The sequence below is a fragment of the Sturnira hondurensis genome, unplaced genomic scaffold (assembly GCF_014824575.4).
Source record: "Sturnira hondurensis isolate 20B ecotype Veracruz unplaced genomic scaffold, ASM1482457v3 Scaffold0018728, whole genome shotgun sequence".
NCBI classification, from domain to species: Eukaryota; Metazoa; Chordata; class Mammalia; order Chiroptera; family Phyllostomidae; genus Sturnira; species Sturnira hondurensis.
In genome coordinates, this window is record NW_028091359.1 from 14,779,582 (window position 1) to 14,801,941 (window position 22,360).

Below are 22,360 nucleotides of genomic sequence, written 5' to 3' on the forward strand. Positions count from 1 at the left end.
TAAAAAGTTTATGAAAACTGTAATTCATAACCTTGATTTCACTTTGTCAACATTCAGTATTCAATGGTAAAATATGATGGAGGAATACCAAATTATTTTATTTTACCAAAATAAAATTATCAGGAAGATTTTTTTAAGGTAAAATCTTCAAACAGATTTCCTTTTTAAAAAAGATTTTATTTATGTTTATAAGCTAAAGAGGGAAAGGGAGGGAGAAGGAAAAGGAGAGAAACATCAAATGGTTGCCTCCTGCACACTCCCAGTTGGGGACCTGGCCCACAACCCAGGCATGTGCCCTGACCTGGAGCCGAACCTGTGACCTTTTGGGGTCAGACCTGCACTCAATCCACTGAGCCACACGTGCCAGGGCAGGAAGATCTTTTTGAAAAATGAAACATAATTTCTTTCTTAGGAATTTTTCTTATGCATTATATATGCAATTTTGTATTCTGGATTATACCAATTTGTTTCAAAGATTCTTATTTTAGAATAAAAAGAATCCCCTAGGAGATTCATATTTACAACTCAACAGAGTACTAACACTTGGTTGGAAAGTGGGGGATTAAAGGTACCAGGAAAGGGAAAGAGTATGGATTAGCAGTAAAACATCTTTAGAAGTATCTTAGTGAACTTCTACCTGCTAGGAACAGTTCACTCACATACAAAAATACTCCAACAAAGCTAAATCAGATAATACAAAAAAATTTAAAGAAGAATACACCACATCATAAATACAATTTGTAACTCACATGTCTTCATTTTAAATATCTGCACACTAATATATACAAATAGTCTGTTTTAAATGTACATTAAGAGATGTAAACTTCCAGGAAAATCAGTATAAAAATGTATATTAACGACCACACAATAATCTGTACAAGGCACTGTTAATGTAGAATATTAAGGGAAGCCCGCTGCCAAAGTATTCACAGTCTCTTTTGAAAGGTTAAGGTGAATTCCTTCAAGATAGTGCAGGAACCTGTCAAAATTACAAGGCAAAACAATTTAATATTGATATTCCCACCAGATGAGAATATTAATCTTGAAATATTTAACTAAAAACTTAGAGAGACTTTACCTCCTTTTACTTTTTCCTTGTTCTTTTAGCTTCTCAGACCTACAAATGTTTCGAAGAGTTGGCAAGTATTCAGTCGCACTAGCTTGTCTAACCCCCAGGCTCAGAGGAGGTCGGCCAGAAAATACACTTTTAATGACTGCTATCCTCTTCCGAGCACAGCTGTAAATTAAAAGTAATGCATTACTTTTTATTTTTAATGCCTGATAAAAATGTAACAATCCCAAACACAATCAGCTTCTGGTCTCCTTTTCCCTGCTTCTTATCTAGACCGGATCAAATGGATTCCAGATGAATTTCCCACATCATTTTCAACCCATCAACCACTTCCACACGGAAGCATCTGTAATGGCTACCTGCTGTCTGCCACAGCAAATTCAAATCCCCTTCCCTGTCATTCAAGAGCCTCCCAGCCCTGGCCAGTGCAGCTCAGTTGATAGGAGCCTTGTCCTGCAAACTGAAAGGCTGCGGGTCCAATTCCTGGTCAGGCACATGCGTAGGCTTTGGGTTCAGCCCCCAACAGGGTGCATGTGAGAGGCAGCAGACCAATGTTTCTCTCCCTCCCGCCCTCTTCCCCCAAAATCAATAAGCATGTCCTTGGGTGAGGATAAAGAAATAATAAAAATAAATAAATACGAGAGTCTCTCAAATCTAACTCATCCTAGTCCCTTCATTATTTTTTCTTCCCAGCATTCATTTAGATGCTGTGAAGAAGCTACATTATTAATATCAATAAAAGCCCAGCATTTCAAAATTAGTAAGAAGAACCTAATAATTTTCTCGTTAACATTTACTATTGAAATACAAAAAAAATAAATAAAAAGTAAGACTTACTCTAAATTAGCAGCCGACTGACTGAAATACACATCGTTGCGCTTTTGTGAAACACAAAAAGTAAGGTCTTTCATTGGATCTCTGCCTAATTTCTTGCAAGAATTCAAGGTTTCCAACGCTTTTGAAATAGCAGAAGAACACTTAGTGAAACTGAGCGCTTCCACAGCTGCCTTTAATTCTCCAGAGCTTTGAGAAGTCCACACATCACTGCTTTCAAGACTAAACTCATCACAAAGTCCACTTTTAACCTTTCCATTTGTCCAGCTAAAGTCATTTTTACCAAGTTCCTTCTGTTCCCCTACATCAGTGAAAAGGGCGTCTAAATAGGACATGTTGTCCATGAACTCCGTAAGAGAATTTAAACAGTCAGAAACAAGGGCAGAACATTTTTTTTCCACCGGTGTTTTAGGAGGACAGGGAATAGATTCAGTATTAGACTTCAAACATTTGTTTAGTTCCTTTGTCTCTGAATTGCTTTCTTTGGTTTTGCTTTCTTCTGGATTTGAGGAAGAAGATGTGGGGTGTAGGCAAAGAAATTCAGGAAAGTCCAATTTGGTGTCAAATAAGTCACTATCATCAAGAATTACCATTTTTTTCTTACGTTTCTTTTTTTGTGACTTTTTCAATGGCTTCTCTCCAGCATGTTTCCTAGGAAGGCAGTTCGTGTGTTTTGTTGTTGCACTGGTGTCCACACTCCCTGATGAACCACAGAGCTTTTCTGTTTCTGGAATGATGTCAACAGGTAATGGAAGAATGAACTCAAGATTACTATATAAAAAATCTACATTCTGCACTTGGAATTCTGTAAGAAGCTGGATGAGCTTATGCCATTCTTCTTTTGTTCTGATTTTGCGCTGAAAAACAATTTTGAGTGAAGAAATGTTAGAATATATAGTTTGAGCGTTTTGCTATCCATAGGAATGGTGTCGTCCATATTCTCAGTAAGAAGTCACTGCCCCTCATAATATATTAACCCAGAGTCAGTCCCTTAAGCAATCAAAACAGTATTACAAATCTAAAATATTAGACTGTTAATTTGAAGAGTCAAATTCTCTGTAGTCAGTATATACCCCAATTCAATAATTAGAAGCTCATTTATTTTAAAAATACTTCTCTGAAATTTTTAATCTGAAATATCTCTAAATTCTAGTCTCAATCCTATCATGGGCATTTGGAGCATGCCGATGCATCATTTATCACAGGTCCAATGTGTTAAAATAAAAACCTGAAGCCTGTAACAATGATAAGCAAAGTTTAAGTTAACCTCAAGATTCAAAAGACAGGAGTGAGTGTTGAGAAGATGAGAATGAATATAAATTTAACATTCCAAACTAGACATTGTAAATACCTTTAAAAATGAAAATAAGTCTTCGGATGGAGAAAAAATATTCTTCAGGCCAAACAAGGTATCAACACAGCCAGTGTCACATCTGGGAAGGTCTCTAGGGTTCCTTTTAGTATTTTGGGGGTTATTTTTGGAATCAAGGCCATCTTCAGAGCAATTAAGTTGTACACTTCTGCTGTTTCCTCCTTCAAAGTTAATAAAAGAAAATCTTAGCTAGTTGTATTTTTAAGAAACTGTAACAAACACTTATTTAGACTCTAAGATCCTTGGGCATCTTTTGATCCCGTGCCCCCATTTTGTTTTTCCCCACTTAGGTACTTAATTCATAAAGCACACACTACAAACATCATCTCTAGCATACAGAGGTTAAGTGAGGTGGTGGTGATGGGCTTACAAAACAATCCAACAGAAAACGGGCAAGAATTCAAGGCTTCTAATGATTTTGAAATAGCAGATCACTTAGTAAAACTAAGAGCTTCTATGTTTACAAATGTATAAGTAACAATTTGTTCAAGAACTATAAATAGACAAATCACAGAGGAAATACAAATATCTGAAAAACCCGTGCAACTTCCCCAGTGATCATGGACATGCAAATTAAGATGTTCATTTTTTCACCTTTTAAATTGGCAAATTAAAGTTACTGATAACCTAGTTTGTGAAAGGCACACATAAAAGAGCCATCATATACTCTTTGTGGGCACACACTCATACAAATGTAAAACGCATAGCCGTTGGTCAGCACTCCTAGAATTCCCAACAGAAGTCCTCACAGATGTGCTCAAAAGTGTATGTATAAAGATATTCACTGCGGGCTTTAATGACTAACTGAAGGAAACTTAAATGTCCCCAGAGAGATGGTTAATTAAATTCTTATATCCAATCAATTATGGAATAGCATGCAGCTGTGAAAGAGTATGGTAAAACTGTAAATAGTGACAAATTTTCAAGTGAATCAATTGTAGTTTGACAATATATATAGTACTAGTTTTGCTAAATAGGTAGGCAGTAAAATTTGTATATGCATAAAGGTCTAACAGTGGTTACACTTAAGAAGTGAGGAAGATTCTTTATTTTTTACTTTACATATTTCTGCACTGTTTGAATTCCCAATGAGTGTTTCTTTTCTTTATAGAAAGAAATGAAACATAAAAGGTCATCAAGAAAAAAAATGCCATACATAGTTTGTGTCTTTTAAAGTCTTAGTATATAGTGTTTTATATCCAGTAGCATGGTGATAGTTATTAACTATAACAGCTTATTTTTCATGTCTAAAAACTTTTTTTAGTTAATTTATTTTTAAATATTTTACTTATTTTTAGAAAGAATGGGAGGGAGGGGGGTGGGAGGGAGAAAGAAAGAGAGAGAGAGAGAGGGAGAGAGAGAGAGAGAGAGAAAGAGAGAAAGAGAAAGAAAGAGAAAGAGAGAGAGAAAGAAAGAGAGAGAGAAAGAGAGAAAGAGAGAGAGAGAGAAAGAGAGAGAGAGAGAGAGGAAGAGAGAGAGAGGAAGAGAGAGAGAGGAAGGAAGGAAGGAAGGAAGGAAGGAAGGAAGGAAGGAAGGAAGGAAGGAAGGGAAATATCAATTGGTTGCCTCTTACATACCCCCAACCAGGGACCTGGCCTGCAACCCGGGTATGTGCGTTGACTGGGAATCAAACCAGTGGCTTTCTGGTTTACAGGACAACACCCAAACTACTGAGCCACACCAACCAGGGCTCCTGTCCTACTTTTAATATTTTCTTCCAAGAAATAGTGAAAGCAACCGGCTTATGTTGAATTACATGTTAGTCTACATTGGAAAAATATATTGAAAAAAATTTTTAAAGATTTTATTTATTTAGGAAAAGATTTTATTTATTTATTTATCTTTAGAGGGGAAGGAGAGAGGGAGAGAAACATCAATGTATGGTTGCCTTTTGTGCGTCCCCTGCTGGTAGTTAGCCTGCAAGGAACTGGCCTGCAACCCAGGCATGTGCCCTAACTGGGAATCGAACCACGATCGTCTGGTTCGTCTGGTTTGCAGGCCTGCGCTTAATTCACTGAGCTACGCCAGCCAGGGCTTAAAAGATTTTATTTATTTATATTTAGAGGGGAAGGGAAGGAGAGAGGGAGAGAAATATGAAAGTATAGTTGCCTCTCGTGCGTCCCCTGCTGGGAACTGGTCTGCAACCCAGGCATGTGCCCTGACTGGGAACTGAACCACAGCTGTTTGGTTCTCAGGCCCACGCTCAATCCACTGAGCTACACCAGCCAGTGCAATATATTAAAATTTTGAACTAATCAAAGAAAAAACCGATAGGGAATTAATACTATAGAACTTCACCTTGATTGTGTTTAAATATTGGTGTATTGCCCCGAGCAGGACCTGTACCTACAGAACTGTGACAATGGAGCATGGAAACCACAAACTAGAACTTCTTCAGGGAAGGAACCATGTCTTATTTATGGAAACACAGGACCTGGATAGACAAAGTCCTCAATGAATGTCTGTGACTTGAATTAGGTAATGATGACTGAAGATCAATCATAAAACAAAGCATTTCTGAAATACGGTTCTCAGGAAAAACTGAAGTATAACCTACTGAGGAACCTAACAGGGACCTTACAATGCAATCACGTAAAAATAATTTATATGTGGGAAATTCACCAATGCTTTTAAATAGTGATAAAAGGAAGTTGCTAAATAATAGGATTCTATTTGTTCATAAGAAACTATATATTTATAAATGTATACGTAACAATTTGTTCTAGGTTCACTTTAATTTTATTAACCCATACTTAATGTTTATAAAACTTTTCAACAACAAAATCAACATATCTATGTTTATTTTATTTTATATTTTTAAAAGATTTTATTTATTTTTAGACAGAGGGGAAGGGAGGGAAAAAGAGAGACAGAAACATCAATATGTGGTTGCCTCTCACATGGCCCCCACTGGGGACCTGGCCTGCAACCCAGACATGTGCCCTGACTGGGAATCAAACTGGTGACCTTTTGGTTTGCAGCCCGTGCTCAATCCACTGAGCTACACCAGCCAGGGCTGTATGTTTATTTTTAAGATTAATGTAATACCTGGATGCTCAAAAGTTATTATAATCTTTTAAGTATTTGATATAGTATATATTCTAATATAAAGTCCTATCACAGAAAAATCTGTTATAACAGATCAACTTACGACAAAGGGATAACGGCCTTTCTTCTAAAAGTCCACCTCCACTTTTAATCCAAAATTGTAAGTAAAGGATGCTTTTCCTAATATCACATGTATTTGCAGTTAACAACGTTACAAAGTCTTTCACATCAGTTCTAAAATTCTCAGTTAAGCAGATCATCTGTAGATAGCTGGCAACATTTAGCTGAGAAAAAAAGAGGGAGAGGAAAGAAACATGGTCAATTGTAGAGTTAATAGAAATACATCAATAATACATGTCTAAAAAATTTTGCTAAAATTCACACCTTAAGCATTTATTGAGAATAAAACCAAGCTGCAAAAATATAAAGAAAAATAGTAAAAGCAATATACTTATTTTATTCATTGTATATATCTAAAACAGCAAGGTAACTGTTATGGAGATTCTCTAATCTGAACCCCGGAGATGATTTTATTAAACCTTGAGAATATCTCTTAGGATTAAAGAATGGTACACTTTGACGAAATATTTTACAACCATTAAAATTATCACTATAATACTATAATAATACTGAAAATGTTATAATTTTCAAAACCAGAGTTGGAGAATTGTATCAATGCAGTAATAATTGCATATGAGTAGGTAAACGAGAAATAAAAACAAAAAAATTGAAAAACATGTGATTTGTTGAGGGTAAATGGACTAAGTAAAATTTTTCATTTACTGTTACATTAATATTGTGTTAAGATTTTTTGTAAAACAGCAAAACATATACAATTATTTTCCCATCATGGCTTATGGAAAGCTTTTTGCCTTGAAAACCTAAAACAAATAAAACTGTAATTGCATTTCACAGATTTTATAGGACTACTAGTATTTTTATTTTATAGTCAGTAAGAATTAAAAAACGTTCCGCTGTGAAACCTTTGGCACGCGTTATGTATATACATAGTATATACACACACATCATGCCTGGACTCTTCTGGGACTTTTGCTTCCCACAAACATGGAATTCTGCTTTCAATATCAAGAGAGTACCTACTATCAGACAAACCCTGTTACTGATAATAACTATAAACTCTATAATCAACTCAAAAAACCCAACTACCTGAAGGCACAAGAGAGTAATCAAAGGCAGAAGGAAACCAAAGGGAAATCAACACTTGGAGGAAAGAAATGGCCCAGGTGAATCCCTCACTCCCTTTTAAGACAGCTAGTAGCCCTGGCCGGGTAGTTCAGTTGGTTAGAGCATCCTTCCATATACACCAAGCCTGAGGGTTCAATCCCCAGTTAGAGCACATAAAAGGACTACCAATGAATGCACAACTAAGTCGAACAACAAACTGATGTCTCTCTTCTCCCTGACCTTCCTCTTTTTATCTAAAATCAATGAATAAAAAAAAATTTTTAAACAAAACAGCTAGCAAAACTATGTGAAGGAAAACATGGTCATAAAGAACAAATAGGAAATCTCAGAGAAAAACAGAAACTATAAAGAAGCAAACAGAAATTATACAACCAAAAAGCACAACATCAGAATAAAAATTTTACTGGATGAGCCTCATGGAAGAATGGAAGTGACAGGGAAAAAAGTGCCTATAAACTTGAAGATAAATCAATACAAATGATCACACCAGAAGTGCAATCAGAAAAACTGGGAAGGGGATAAGAGCATGCCTCAGTGACATGTGAGAAGATGTAAAATGTGCCCTGGCTGGTGTAGCTCAGTGGATTGAGCCCAGGCCTGAGAACCAGAGTATCGTGGTTCAATTCCCAGTCAGGGCACATGCCTGGGTTGCGGGCCAGTTCCCAGCGGGGAGCTCACGAGAGGCAACCATACATTGATGTTTCTCTCCTTCTCTCTCCTTCCCTTCCTCTCTAAAGATAAATAAATAAAATCTAAAAAAAAAGAAAAGATGTAAAGTGTCTAATACCTGTAATTAAATTCCCAGGATGAAAAAAGAGTCAAAATGGGCATAAAATAAATATGAAAAATATAAGTCTAAATGTCCCTAGTAAGAGAAACAACATATATTTAAGGATTATTGATATCTAAGAACCGCAAGCAGAAAAAACATAAAAAATATAAAATGTAGGTAATAACAGGTAATATGAAACATAGAGTTAAAGGCATCCAGAAAAAAATGACATTACATATGAGCCACCACATCCCCTGAAAAAAGAAAGAATACATTACTGACTTACAACCAGAAACAATGATGACAGAAGACAATGGAATGACACCTTTCAAGGACTCTTGGAAAAATGAAGAACCCAGATTTCTACATCTAGGGGAAATATCCTTGAAAATGAGTTAAAAATAAAGACATCTTCAGATAAATGAAACCTAATATAATCCAATGCCAACAGACCTGCTCTATAAGAGTTGCTAATAAAGTGCTTAAATCTGAAGAGAAAACTAAAGAAAACTTGGGTCTTTGGGAAGGCACAAAGAACACCAGAAATTACAGTGTATGGGTAAATGTAAAAGCTGACTTTTTACCCCTATAGTTTCTTTAAATGACACATATGACTGGCCAAAACAATAAAACCAAGAGTTATATTTGGGAATTTATAATATATATAAATGTAAAGCACTTGAAAATCAAATCGTAAAAGAAGGAGGGTAAAAGTATAGATTTATACTTTTGCAAGGTGTTTAGATTCTCTGTAAATCAGTATAATATTAATGCTAAATACACTATGAAATGCTGAACATGCACATTTTTTCTCTAAGGAAACTACAAAAACTATGACCCAATCCATCTCACACGGCCTGAAAACTACACACCAAAATCCTTCTTGTATGTACACACAAAAATCCATAACAAAACATGAGCAAATGAAATCCAGAAATATGTAAAGTCAGTAACACATCATGGCCATACTACCCCAGGAATACAAGACTGGTGTGACATTCAAAAATCAACCAGCGTCATTCACCATGATAGTAGAATTTAACAAGATAAACCACATGACTGAATCAAAAGATAGAGTAAAGTATTTGACAAAATTCAATACCATTCATGACAGAAACTCTCAGCTAACTGATAAAGAAAATACACAACCAGTATCAGGAACAAGGCAGAGATATCCACTCTAACTTCTACTCAACAGTGTATTGAAGGTACACTGGCACTAACCACTGCAATAGGGCAGAAAGAAATTAAGGTACAGCCCTAGCTGGTGTGGCTCAATGGACTGAGTACTGGCCTGCAAACCAGTACTCAGTCTGGTTGTGGGTTCATTTCCCAGTCAGAGCACATGTGTGGGTTGCAGGCCAGGTCCCCAGTAGGGACTGTGCAAAAGGCAACTACACATTGATGTTTCTCACCCTCTCTCTCTCCTTCCCTTCTCTTCTCTCTAGAAATAAATAAATAAAATCTTTAAAAAAAAAAGAAATTAAGGTACCAATTTGAAAGAAATAAAAAGTAGTGACAATCAATAAAAAATTATAAGAAATCTACTACTAGAACTAATAAGTGATTTTAGAAAGATAATAGGCTATAAAATCAATTTATTTTTTATTAAATTTTGTAAAATATTTTATTTATTTATTTTTAGAGAGAGGAGAATGGCGGGAGAGAGGGAGAGAAACATCAATGTGCAACAGCTAGATCCACTGGTTGCCTCTCACATGCCCCAAACTGAGGATCTGGCCCACAACCCAGGCATATGTCCTGATTGGAAATCGAACTGGTAACCTTTTGATTTGCAGGCCAGCTCTCAATCCACTGAGCCACACCAGCCAGATCTCAATTTATTTCTATATAGTAGCAATAAACAACTGAAATTGAAATCTTAAAATGTAATTTATAATAACATTGAAAAAATTAAATATTTAGAACTAAATTTAACAAAATATGTGCAAGGTGTGTACAATGAAAATTACAAAACATTGCTAAAATAATTAAACTGGTCTACTAAAAAAAAACTGTTCTTAGAGCAGAAAACTCAATATTGTAAAATTATAAGTTCTCCTGAATTTGATCTATAAATTGAATACTAATCCCATCAAAACACCAAAATAAACTACAAAAAACTACAAACTGTTTCTAAAATTAAGAGAAATTGACATGATAGCCAAAACAATTTGCAAAAGCATGAAGTTGGAGAACTTACACCCCTTGATTTCAAGATCTGTGGAAGAGCTACAGTAATCAAGACAAGATCATGTTTCCACATGGATAAAGAGAGCAGAATGGACTTACACAGTCTACTGATTACAACAAACTGGAAAAAAAGATTGCCTTTTCAACAAGCAGTGCCGAAACAACTGGATATCTATTGGGAAAACAAATGACTCTTCCATCTCATATTGCACACAAAATTTTCCTCTAAACAGATCAAAGAGCTACATGTCAGAACTATAAAACTTCTAAAACACAATCTTTGTAAGCTTGGGTATGGTAAGGATTTCTCAAATAGGATACAAAGCCCGTGAATCATTAAAAAAATAACTTGGTAAACTGGACTTGATTAAAATGAAAGATTCCACTCTTTAAAATTAAAAAAAAAAAAGGTAAGCCACAAACTGGGAGAAAATATTTACAAAACAAATATCCAAAGCCCTGGCTGGTGTAGCTCAGTGGATTGAGCACGGGCCTGAGAACCAGATGATCGCGGTTCGATTCCCAGTCAGGGCACATGCCTGGGTTGCAGGCCAGTTCCTGGCAGGGGCCATTTCCCAGCAGGGGATGCATGAGAAGCAACCATACATTGATGTTTCTCTTCCTCTCCTTCCCTTCCCCTCTAATAATAAATAAATAAATATTAAAAAACAAAACAAACAAACAAATATCCAATGCAAACTTATGTCCAGAATATAAAAAGTCTGTAAGACAAACAACTGATTTAAAGAATAGGCAAAGAGTTGAACAGATACACCATCAGAGATCTGAATGACAAATGGACACATGAAAAGATACTCAACATCATGTCATTAAGGAAATGCAAATTAAAGCCATGAGAAACCAACATATAATTATTAATATCGATAATATAAAAAACATAGATAATTCCAACTTCTGTTGAGTATGCAAGAAACAATTGCATTCCCTTACATTGCTGGTAGGAATGTAAATCATTAGAAAACAGTCTGCTAGGCTCTTGTGTAATTGGACCAACAATTCCACCTTTTAAGAATTTAAGGAAAAGAAATGGAAACAAATGCCCAAGGACTTTAATGTAATTATTCAGCTTTTACATAAATATGTATTTAGCAGCTTTACTTAACAGTAGTTTCCCTGGAAACAACCCAAATATCTATCAACAGGTGACTATGACAACACATACTCATATATGTGAAGTATATCCATACAATAGACTATTGTTCATTAATCAAAAAGAAGGAACTATTGGCATAGGTAACGTGAATGAATCTGGAAAAGCATTATGTTCTGTAAAAGCAACTAGAAGCCCTGGCTGGGTAGCTCAGTTGGTTAGAGTGTCATCCCAATACACCAAGGTTGTGGGTTCTATTCCAGGTCAGGGCACATAAGAAGAACATACTAATGACACCATAATTAGGTGGAACAACCTGATGTTTTTCTTTCTCTTTCTCTTCCCCTCCTCCTCCCTCCTTCTCTCTCTAAAAATAAATAAATTTTAAAAAAGAAACTAAACAAATAATACCTAAGATTCTATTTACATTAAGTTCTGTGGGCAAAATGATAGTGACAGAAAAACACACTGGGCCATGAGGGAACTTTCTGAGATATTGAAAATAAAGTGCTACCTCGGTACTCATTGTTAATTCTTTCCAGAACTCATGACAAATGCTGAAACCAAGGAGTACCAAAGGATGAAGCATTTTCTTCTTCTTTCAAGATTTTTTGGTTATTCTGTTACAGTTGTCCTAATTTTTCCCCTTTTGCCCTCCTCTGCCATTCCCATACCCGACTCCCACAGTCAACTCCACACCATTGTCCATGTCCATGGGTCACTCACACATGTTCTTCAATTAGTTCCTCCCACTTCTTTCCATGGCGTGACTTGTGCAAGTGTCATGAGTCCTGATCAAGTGCCAAGTGCTGAAACATCATTTTTTTCTTGTCAAAATGCAATGAGTACAGGGTTTGACAAGTTTTGAAGCCAATAAGTACTGAGGTATGATAATATTGTTCTTTTTAAAATTTATTTTTGAGAGGGAAAGGGAGGGAGTGAAACATCAATGTGTGGTCGCCTCTTGCTGGCCCTCAACCCAGGCATGTGCCCTAACTGGGAATTGAACTGGTGACCCTTTTGTTTATAGGTGGGCACTCAATCCACTGAGCCACACCAGCCAGGGCAACAGTATCCTGATCTTGACAGACATGCTCTATATCTACATTTGTCAAAATTCATTGAGCCATACACTTAAAGTGGGTGAATTTTACTGTATATAAATTACTTGAATTCTCATACATTGGAGATGTATTTGGCAGATTCTTTAAAAGTTATAACAAATAACATAATGTAGATGACTCAACATTCCACTTACAGAATAGCCTGGATAAATCTAAAAATCACAATGTTAAGTAAAAGAAACCAGATACAAAAGGATACATGTTTGTCATTATTTGAAATTTCACAATAAAAAAACTACTACTAAAGTTAATAAACATTAGAATAGTGGTTATTTCTGGTGAGGGGAATGTTGACTTTTAAAAAATGTTCTATATTTTCATCTGTGTGATGGTTACATGAAGGTTTACATATGTTAATACATACCAAATTGTATACTTTATTGAAGGTAACTATGTAAGTTTAAATTCAATAAAGCACACTTATTATAAAAAACAATGAACATTAGAATCTAGTAAAAATTTGAATAGTAAAATGTTGGTAATTATTTTTAATTAAAAATAAATATAATAACCAGAAGTTTCCTTTAAAAAGTTGAACATATCCTTAGTGACCACATTTTAAAATTATAACTATCATAATAAACCAGGTTTTTATATAATTGTTATATATAATTCATGATTGTCAAAATTCAAAACTTACCACTGGAGGAGTATTGAAATTAATTTCTTCAAAGCAGCCATCAAACATTAAACTAAATGCTGGATCTATAGAAAAAAAAAATTTTAACACTTGGTGACCAATAAATCACTTTTTCTATAAAAACATTCTGTATTTCATCAGTAATAAAACAAAATATCATGGGAACTATACAATAAAAATGGAATTTCTATCTCGACCTAAAGCAGCTAATGCTCTTTTAAGTAAACAACCATTTAACTTGTCACTACTATGATTTTTATCAATATTTTTATTTTTTAAATTGTTTTAAAAACAATTCTTTTTTAAAATTGATTTTTAGAGAGAGGGATAGAGAAAAACAAAAAGAAATATCAATTTGTTGTTCCATTTATTTATGCATTCATTGGTTGCTTCTCATACGTGCCCTGACCAGGGGCTGAACCCACAAACTTGGAATTCTGGGACAGCACTCCAACCAACTGAGCTACTCAGCCAATGCCCTATCAATATTTTTATATTATAATCCCTAATTGTCAAATGGGCCATTAATTTGTAAATGGAGTCTAACATAGACATATTCTCCTAGAGTAATCCATATCAGAAATATTATACTAAATATTTACAATGAAAAATATTAGAGAATTAAAAAAAATTTTAAACCCTCACAAGAGGATATGCTTTATTGATTTTAAAGAGAGAGGAAGGGAGAGGGGAGTGGGGGAAAAAGAAAGGAAGAGAGACAGACAGACAGACAAAGAGAGGGAGAGAAACATCTATGTGAGGGAGAAACATTGATAAGTTGCCTAACCATACACGTCCCAACATCGATGGAACAGGCAACCAAGGTATTTGCCCTGACTGGGAATCGAACCTGCAATCAAGCCACCCAACCAGGGCTAGGAAACAGTAATACAATACATTGTATTATAATAATATATTGTAAGTTTTTAAATTCAACTTTGAATGCTAATTATTAAGAAGGTGGACTGATTTTGTCCATCTGATGACGGTTTACTTTAGCTAAAATCTGCAAAAATCCTTATTATCAGGGAGGTATTATCAGGGATTAAGGAATGGCCAAATTCAGTATTAAGGAACTGCAGACAGGTTGGGTTCCAGAAAATATTTGACCAATAAATAAGGCATGGTGATCTATTATAGTATGAGGAAGAGTCAAGAGAAGAATCTTTTGTTTTCCCTTCCAAAACCTCTTCACTAATTCATATATCTTTATATCTATATTCTAGGCTATTGTCAGATACCTAAATATCTAACACTCAACAAAGTGATTCAAAGTAGTACCCATTTTTCAAGTAATCACTATTTGCAAGGTATTTATACATACATACATATATACATATATATATATTTTAAGGATTTCATTTATTTTTAGAGAAAGAGGGAGGGAGCGGGAAAGAGAGGGAGAGAAACATCCATTAGTTGCCTCTCATATGCGCCCCAACCAAGGACCGAACCCACAACCTAGGGATATGTCCTGAGTACAATCAGACTAGTGACCGTTCGCTTTGGAGAACAACGCCCAACCAACTGATACACACTGGTCAGGGTGCAAGGTATTATATTAATTTTATAATTGCTCAAGGCTTCCAATCAACTGCAAAAGTAGATAATTCTTAGTTTAAAAAATGATCTAGAACCCTCCTCATTTTAGAAAAAAGGATTTAATTTACTAGCAGACCATCAAAGGAACATTTCTAACTAAAATCAGCTTTTCTGAAATATTTTCACCAAAAGTAATTAGTTGTAAAACCACTGTTACCTACCACTGGTAGTAAGAATTACAGGTCTTTTAGTTGTTGCCATGAATGTTTTGATTGCATTCAAAAACCCAGCATCTTCTTCAAAAATGACATCGACCTAAGAAAAACATAAATGTACTCAGTAAAAATATACTTACTGGATAGCCATTACATATACTTAGTAGATATATTACATGTCTCTTAAGAGACAAAATGTATGAATTTACAAATAGTGTGAATTCAACCCATGCTAAAATCTTCCAATGTCTTACAACGTTAAAAGAGTAAAAAAAATTATCAAATATTAAAACCAAAGAAATGCAGTCACCTATCATTGGGTAAATATGACTCAAAATAAAAATATTGGAAAAATTTAATAACCCTGGGTATCATTAATCATCTTCATGAAAAATTCTTCTATGGCTGACAGTTTCACTTGCTTTAACTTCAAATAGATCCAAGTAAGTATTCCTGACTTTCTTGGCTACCTTACAGTAATTTATAGTAACACATACAGTAATCTTTAGAGTAAGTTTTTATTATGAGACATCAGGAATGTATGCCTCTGTAAGCCTACTGCCTACCTCCTCAAAAAGAATGAGAGATGTTGCATTTTTCCGGTAGGGCTCCTCGGCTCCATAGTCTTTCACATTTGAATTAGTTGCATTTGTGGATTTAGTCTGAATAATTTGCTTCTGTTCAAAAAAATTTTTGATTCCTGCATAAATAAAATATTAATATTTTATATAAAATTAACTTCTAATAGAACACTGGATATTTCCACAGAATAAGCTCAAACTGACATCCTCTAGCAAGACTGAAACAAAACAGCAAAACTCCTTTACAAAAGACCTTCAGTATAGCTGAAGTTTAATAAATAGCAACAGAAATTCATGGAATAAGATCATACTTTTATGTATTGGGGTCATTAGTATTAAAAATGTTAGAATTACTTTGTCAATTTAATGTCTTACCTTTATTACTTTCCAGAAATTCTCCTATTTCTTCATTATTTTTTGTCCTGGAAGACACTTTAAAATAATTTGCCAAAGTTTTGGGTGGAAGTGCTCGCTTTGGCCCACTACTTTGCAGTGATGGTGGAGGAAGCTTCCTTGGTGATGTAATAACTTTCTTGGGGGAACTAAATTTTTCTGCCAAAAACAAATTACGTTTTAAAATATTCTAAAAATTAAATAGATAGTAAAAAATGGAGTTATCTACAGTTTATATTTCTATTCTTACCAGCTGTAAATCAAAGATGTAAAAATTTTCTTTCATTTTACATTCGAATACTCAATAGTCAAATATTACTGTATTTTTAAGTCTATCAGTAGAGAAGGTAAAACTAGTCATTTGGAAAAGACACTCTTTTTCAAAGAAATATACATTCTTGAAGCAAATAATATTCATAATCTATCTCTTTCTCTATATCTATGTGAGCTCAGAAAAGCCTGCAGGAAAAGTGTTAATAGTACGTACTGAGCACATTACAGAATTTTGTTGGCCGATTTCTGCTTAACGCTGTAATAAAATGATATTGCAAATACAGAATATGTTTTTTTAGAGATGCTATGGAGAATGGACACAAAGTTTAAAAATAAATGGGTAATCCCTCCCCCTCCAGAAGCTGAAAACTCCAGGCCTTTATTCTAGAACATATACTTTTCTTCCATGTAAGGCCCCCGATTCAGTCCTTACATGTCCTATTTACTCTCACATGGCCTCGCAGCAGAATCTTCACGTTCTGTCATACGGGCACACTTCCACAACTGTGTCCTATTCTTTTTTGAACCCACTATCTCCACAGATTTTATCATCTCTCTTGGATATTACAGGGTTTCAAATACTTTTGAGTTTGAAAAAATTCTCAGCCATCATCATTTCATAAAAATAGGACATTTTAACACCACAAGGAAAGAAATGCATAATTTTTATTTTTATTATTTTTAAAGATTTTATTTATTTATTTTTAGAGAGAGGGGAAGGGAAGGAGAAAGAGAGGGAGAGAAACATCAATGTGTGGTTGCCTCTCATGAATCCCATTACTGGAGACCTGGCAGACAACCCAGGCATGTGCCCTGACTGGGAATTGAACCAGCGACCCTTTGGTTTGCAGCCCAGTGCTCAATCCACTGACCCACACCAGCCAGGGCTGATATGCATAATCTTAAAATAAAAAATATTTTATATTGCCCTGGCTGGTGTAGCTCAGTGGATTGAGCACAGGCCTGTGAACCAGAGGATCGCAGTTCGATTCCCAGTCAGGGCACATTCCTGGGTTGCAGGCCAGTTCCCTGCAGGCCAACTCCCAGCAGGGGACGCACAAAAGGCAACCATACATTGATGTTTCTCTCCCTCTCTCCTTCCCTCTAAAGATAAATAAATAAAATCTTAAAAAAAAAAAGATAAATAAATAAATAATAAAAAAGGAAAGAAACTTGTTCAATATAAAATATAATTTTTAAATATTTTATTTATTTATTTATCTTTAGAGGGGAAGGGGGGAGGGAGAGAAACATCAATGTATGGTTGCCTTTTGTGCATCCCCTGCTGGGAGTTGTCCTGCAGGGAACCGGCCTGCAACCCAGGCATGTGCCCTGACTGGGAATCGAACCACGATCCTCTGGTTCGTAGGCCCGCGCTCAATCCACTGAGCTACACCAGCCAGGGCTTATTTATTTATTTATCTTTAGAGGAGAAGGGAAGGAGAGAAAGAGAGAAACATCAATGTATGGTTGCCTCTCTTGAGTCCCCTGCTGGGAACTGGCCTGCACCCCAGGCATGTGCCCTGACTGGGAATCGAACCGCGATCGTGTGGTTCTCAGGCCCATGCTCAACCCACTGAGCTACACCAGCCAGGGCTGAACAGATTTCAATTTATAAAAAAGAACTTCATTAGTTTGTCTTTGTTTTTCTACTTTTGTCATAGACCAAGGATTGCTTGATCATGGGCTGGCATCAGTCCAGATTATTTTTAGAAAATACATTTCAATTTTTACTTTAAGATACTCATAATCACAGGACTTGAATAGACACTTCTCCAAAATGAAAATCTTAAAAAAAATTTAAAGCACCATAAGATCCAGCAATCCCAATTCTGGGTATATGTCCAAAGAAAACAAAAATAAGGTATCAAAAAGATATATGCACTCTCACATTTATTTCAATACTGTTCACAACAGCCAAGATATGGAAGCAACCTAACTGCCCATAAAAGGATGAATGGATAAAGATCTGATATACACACCTAGCGGATTACTCAACCATAAGAAAGCACATCCTGTCACTGATGACAACATGCATGGACCTAGAGTGCATTATGCTAAATGAGAAGTCACAGAAAAACAAGTACTATATTGTTGTTTATATACAAAATCTAAAAAAGCCAAATTCATAAAAAAAGAGAGTAAAATAGTGCTTTACCAGGGGGACACAGGTAGGAAAATAGGACAGATGTTTCAAGGTATAAGCTTGCAATGAATAGTAAATAAATCCTAGAGATCTAACACATAGTGTATTGAATATATATAATGATAATGTATTACAATCATCAAACTTCCTAAGAGGCTATAATTAATTATTCCAACCACTAAAAAGAAACAATAATTATTTAATATGATAGAAGTGCAAATTATTGATACAATGGCAAACACTATTACAATATATAAATATATCAAGAAGCCCAGCAAACCCCCAAGCATAGGAAACAGGAAGAAAACTAGGCCAATGTATATTATAATTGCTTAAAACTGGTAATAAAGAGGAAATCTTAAAAGCAGCAAAGAAAAATGAACACAAAGGACTGATACACAGTAAATGAATACAAATCCCCGAGTTCATAATAATACCCCCCCAAAACCATACAAGAACTCATTGGTCAATTCAGAGATTACGAGGGCACCAACACACTAACCTGGTAAGTGAAAGGAAAGAATGAAGCACCTCTCATACCTTTCCTACACACACTGTATTTCAAAGTATCCAAATAGTGGGTGAGGAACAGTGCTTCTCAAAATTCTAACTAACTGAGATACACCGAGTGAATGACAAAACCACCATTATTTAACACCTAATGAAATAATGATTCCAGTAAACAAAGATCATTAACAGCTACAAAATACTATTAGGCAAGAGAGTGATGTGGGAACCTTATAATGGATGGATTAGACTGGAAACAAATCATCAATCAATTTTTATAAATCCTTGCCTATGGATATGCTTATTGATTTGAGAGATAGAAGGTAGGGAAAAGAGAGGGGGAGAGGGATAGAAAGCGGGGAGCAGGGGAGGAGAAAGAGAAAGAAGAGAGGAAAGAAACATAGATTAGCCACTCCTACATACATGCACCCGGACTGGGAATCAAACCTGCAACTATTTTGGTGCACAGAACACTCCAACCAACTGAGCCACCCGGTCAGGGCCTGTCAGTCAATTTTAATATCACTAAAAGTGGGATAACCAGCCATCACGTATCTCCTGCTGTGATGTTTCAGGAAGTACACAAGACCCATCTACATGTATGCTACCACAAAATGAAACTGAATCTAATCAGGAACAGATCGAATTGCCAGTTTACCAGAAATATAGGAAGAGAAATACGTTAATACCATGAAGATACAATCAGCCAAATCCAGAATGTGAGAAGTTTTATGACAAATGACCCATTCTCTTGAACTAAATGATATGAAAAGGGTGAAAGAATTGTAACAGAAATTAAAAAAATTTAAGAGACACTAATCAAATGTAAGATGTAGGGCCACGTTTGGATTCTGATTTGAACAAACCATTTGAAAAATCAGAAAACTAAACTGTATATTAGATCAAATTAAGGTATGTAGTTAATCTTATTAGGTCTACTTATGATATTCGGGTTATGCTTTTTAGAAAGTCCTTATCCGTTAGAGATACCTATTAAAGTAAATTTTAGGATTAAAATTATATGACAGTCTTGAGACTGTTTTTAGAACAGCCCAATTAAAAATTAAAAAGAGATCTGACCGGATAGCTCAGTGGGTTAGAGCATTTTCTAGGTTGCCAGTTCAATCACTGGTCAGGGCACATGTAAGAATCAACCAAGAAATGCATGGATGAGTGGAACAACAAATTGATGCTTCTCTCTTCCTTCCTCCCTCTCTCCCTCCATTCCTCCCCCTTCCTTACTCTCTCAAATCAATTATAAAAAAAAAAAATTATGCCCTGGCTGGTGTGACCCAGTGGGCTATTTGCCAGCCTGCAAACCAAAAGGTTGCAAGTTTGATTCTCATTCAGGGCTCATACCTGGATTGCAGGCCAGGTCCCCAGTAGGGACGTGTGAGAGGAAACCACACATTGATGTTTCTCTCCCTCCTTCTCACTCCCTTCCCCCCTCTCTAAAGATAAATAAATAAATAAATAAAATCTTTTTTAAAATTAAAAATAAATAATTAAAAAGCCTGGGCAGGCCCTGGCTGGGTTGCTCAGTTGGTTGGAGCATCGTCCCATACAACAGTTTGCAGTTTTGATTCCAAGTCAGGGCACATACCTAGGTTGCGGCTCAATCCCTGGTTGGGGCATGCATGGGGGGCAACCAACCGAAGTTTCTCTCTCTCTCCCCCTTCCTCTCTTTCTGAAATCAATAAAAACATACATTTTTATGTTTTTATTGAGGATTAAAAAAAGTCATGGGTGGAAGTGATGGGAGGAGGGTTCTAAAAAAATAAAAATAAGTTAAAAAATGCTAATTATCAATTTTCCCCCTTAGATTTTATTTTTTCAACAGGGTATGACAAAATAATTTACTTACTTGGTGACCTGCCTATGTTGTAGCTATTAAAAAAACAAGGTTTTTGTGCGTTTACACCTTGCTTGTCTACTTGATGGGACTGAGTAGCTTCCTTTAGTTGAGATAGAATTTGTCTTCCACTGCGCTGAGAAGAAGCGTTTACTTCAAATATCTACAGAAAGAATATATTTAAAAAGGCAGAATGGTTTATGCTCTCTTTTAATTCAAGGGTAATTACCGCATTGACATGGCTCCACTGTAGCTGTGACTAACCTTGAACCCGAGCTCCTGCGCACAGGCGTACACTGCAGCAGTTTTTCCCACGCCTGTTGGCCCCGTTATAAGGACAGTATTGCAAAGACGACTCTCTTCTTCATCCGAACTGCCTTTAAAGTCAATGCTATCTGACAGATCTGAAATATTATTCAAATGCATATAAAATGATAATTGCGTAAACAGCAATCCTACCTCACCAAACCCATAAATGCTAAAAATTTAATGTGTAAAATCTAGAACACTTAATATAAAATGAGTAAGATATTTTATAGAAGTTTTTAGCAAATATAATTCTAAAACTTTTCATTAAGATGGGAAAAAAGGACTCAAAATACCTTGCTTCTCATCTCTTTTTCCCTTCAAATTCTGTCTTTCTTCCAACTCAGCTCTTCTTTTCCAGTCTTTCAACCAACTGCCATAAGAAAATGTATGTTAATAAAATAATTCACAGGATATAGATAGACTATATGTACAAGGGTATTTGCTGCAACATAGTCTACATTAGCCTACAAAAGGAAAAACCTAGAAGTACAACAGTCAAGGAAAAGATACATATGTTATACCCATATAAGAAACCAATACCCAGCAACTAAAAAGAATTTAGGTAGACTATGTTATAACATGGAAGATGTCTAACGTACAATGCTAAGTATAAGAAAGACTAACTTGTAGTCTGGAGCTAGACCACCTGAGTTTAAATTCTAGCTCCATCCCTTTCTAGCTGTGTGACCTTAAATACTCAGCCTCTCTAGGCCTCATTCCTTACCTACGAGATAAAGACAACAGTACTTATACTACAGTTCTAAGGACTAAACGAGCTAAGAACAATGCAAGTACTTAGAACAGTGCCAAGCTCAAGGTGTTAACTCTTGTTATGGGCTGCAATTCCTCATATGAAATCCTTTGAGCCAGATGAATTTTAGAATTCAGAATTTTTCAGATATTAGGATAGTAATTTGGTACATGTACTTTCATAATAGCCCTAAAGAGCTCTGTGACAGTACATCCACACTCACTTACTATCTCTATTTTAAAAAATGTATGAATGCCTATAAGCAAAATCAATAAAGACCACAATACACTTTATGTAACAAGTTAACACACTTTCAGTTTTCAGAACTTTTTGGTTGTGAAAATTGTAGACAAAGAGATTATGAACTTGAATTAGTAATAATATGACCCTATTAGTTAGGAAAGAAACTAATATATGTA

The 22,360-nt window shown here is 35.4% G+C and overlaps 1 protein-coding gene across 1 annotated transcript in view; it reads right to left on the reverse strand.

Annotated features, from left to right (window-relative positions):
• Positions 1–326: 326 nt before the first annotated feature.
• Positions 327–22,360, reverse strand: part of ATAD5 (ATPase family AAA domain containing 5) — a 50,701-nt gene continuing 28,667 nt past the window's right edge. The window contains exons 12-23 of the mRNA XM_037070027.1: positions 21,484–21,560; positions 21,146–21,285; positions 20,894–21,044; positions 16,086–16,262; positions 15,696–15,829; positions 15,136–15,229; positions 13,373–13,437; positions 6,430–6,610; positions 3,258–3,439; positions 1,910–2,763; positions 1,079–1,237; positions 327–979 (exon numbers count right to left, since the gene is read on the reverse strand). Coding sequence (XP_036925922.1) covers positions 901–979; positions 1,079–1,237; positions 1,910–2,763; positions 3,258–3,439; positions 6,430–6,610; positions 13,373–13,437; positions 15,136–15,229; positions 15,696–15,829; positions 16,086–16,262; positions 20,894–21,044; positions 21,146–21,285; positions 21,484–21,560 — 2,293 coding nt within the window. The 3' untranslated portion in view covers positions 327–900. The remainder of the gene's footprint in view (positions 980–1,078; positions 1,238–1,909; positions 2,764–3,257; positions 3,440–6,429; positions 6,611–13,372; positions 13,438–15,135; positions 15,230–15,695; positions 15,830–16,085; positions 16,263–20,893; positions 21,045–21,145; positions 21,286–21,483; positions 21,561–22,360) is intronic.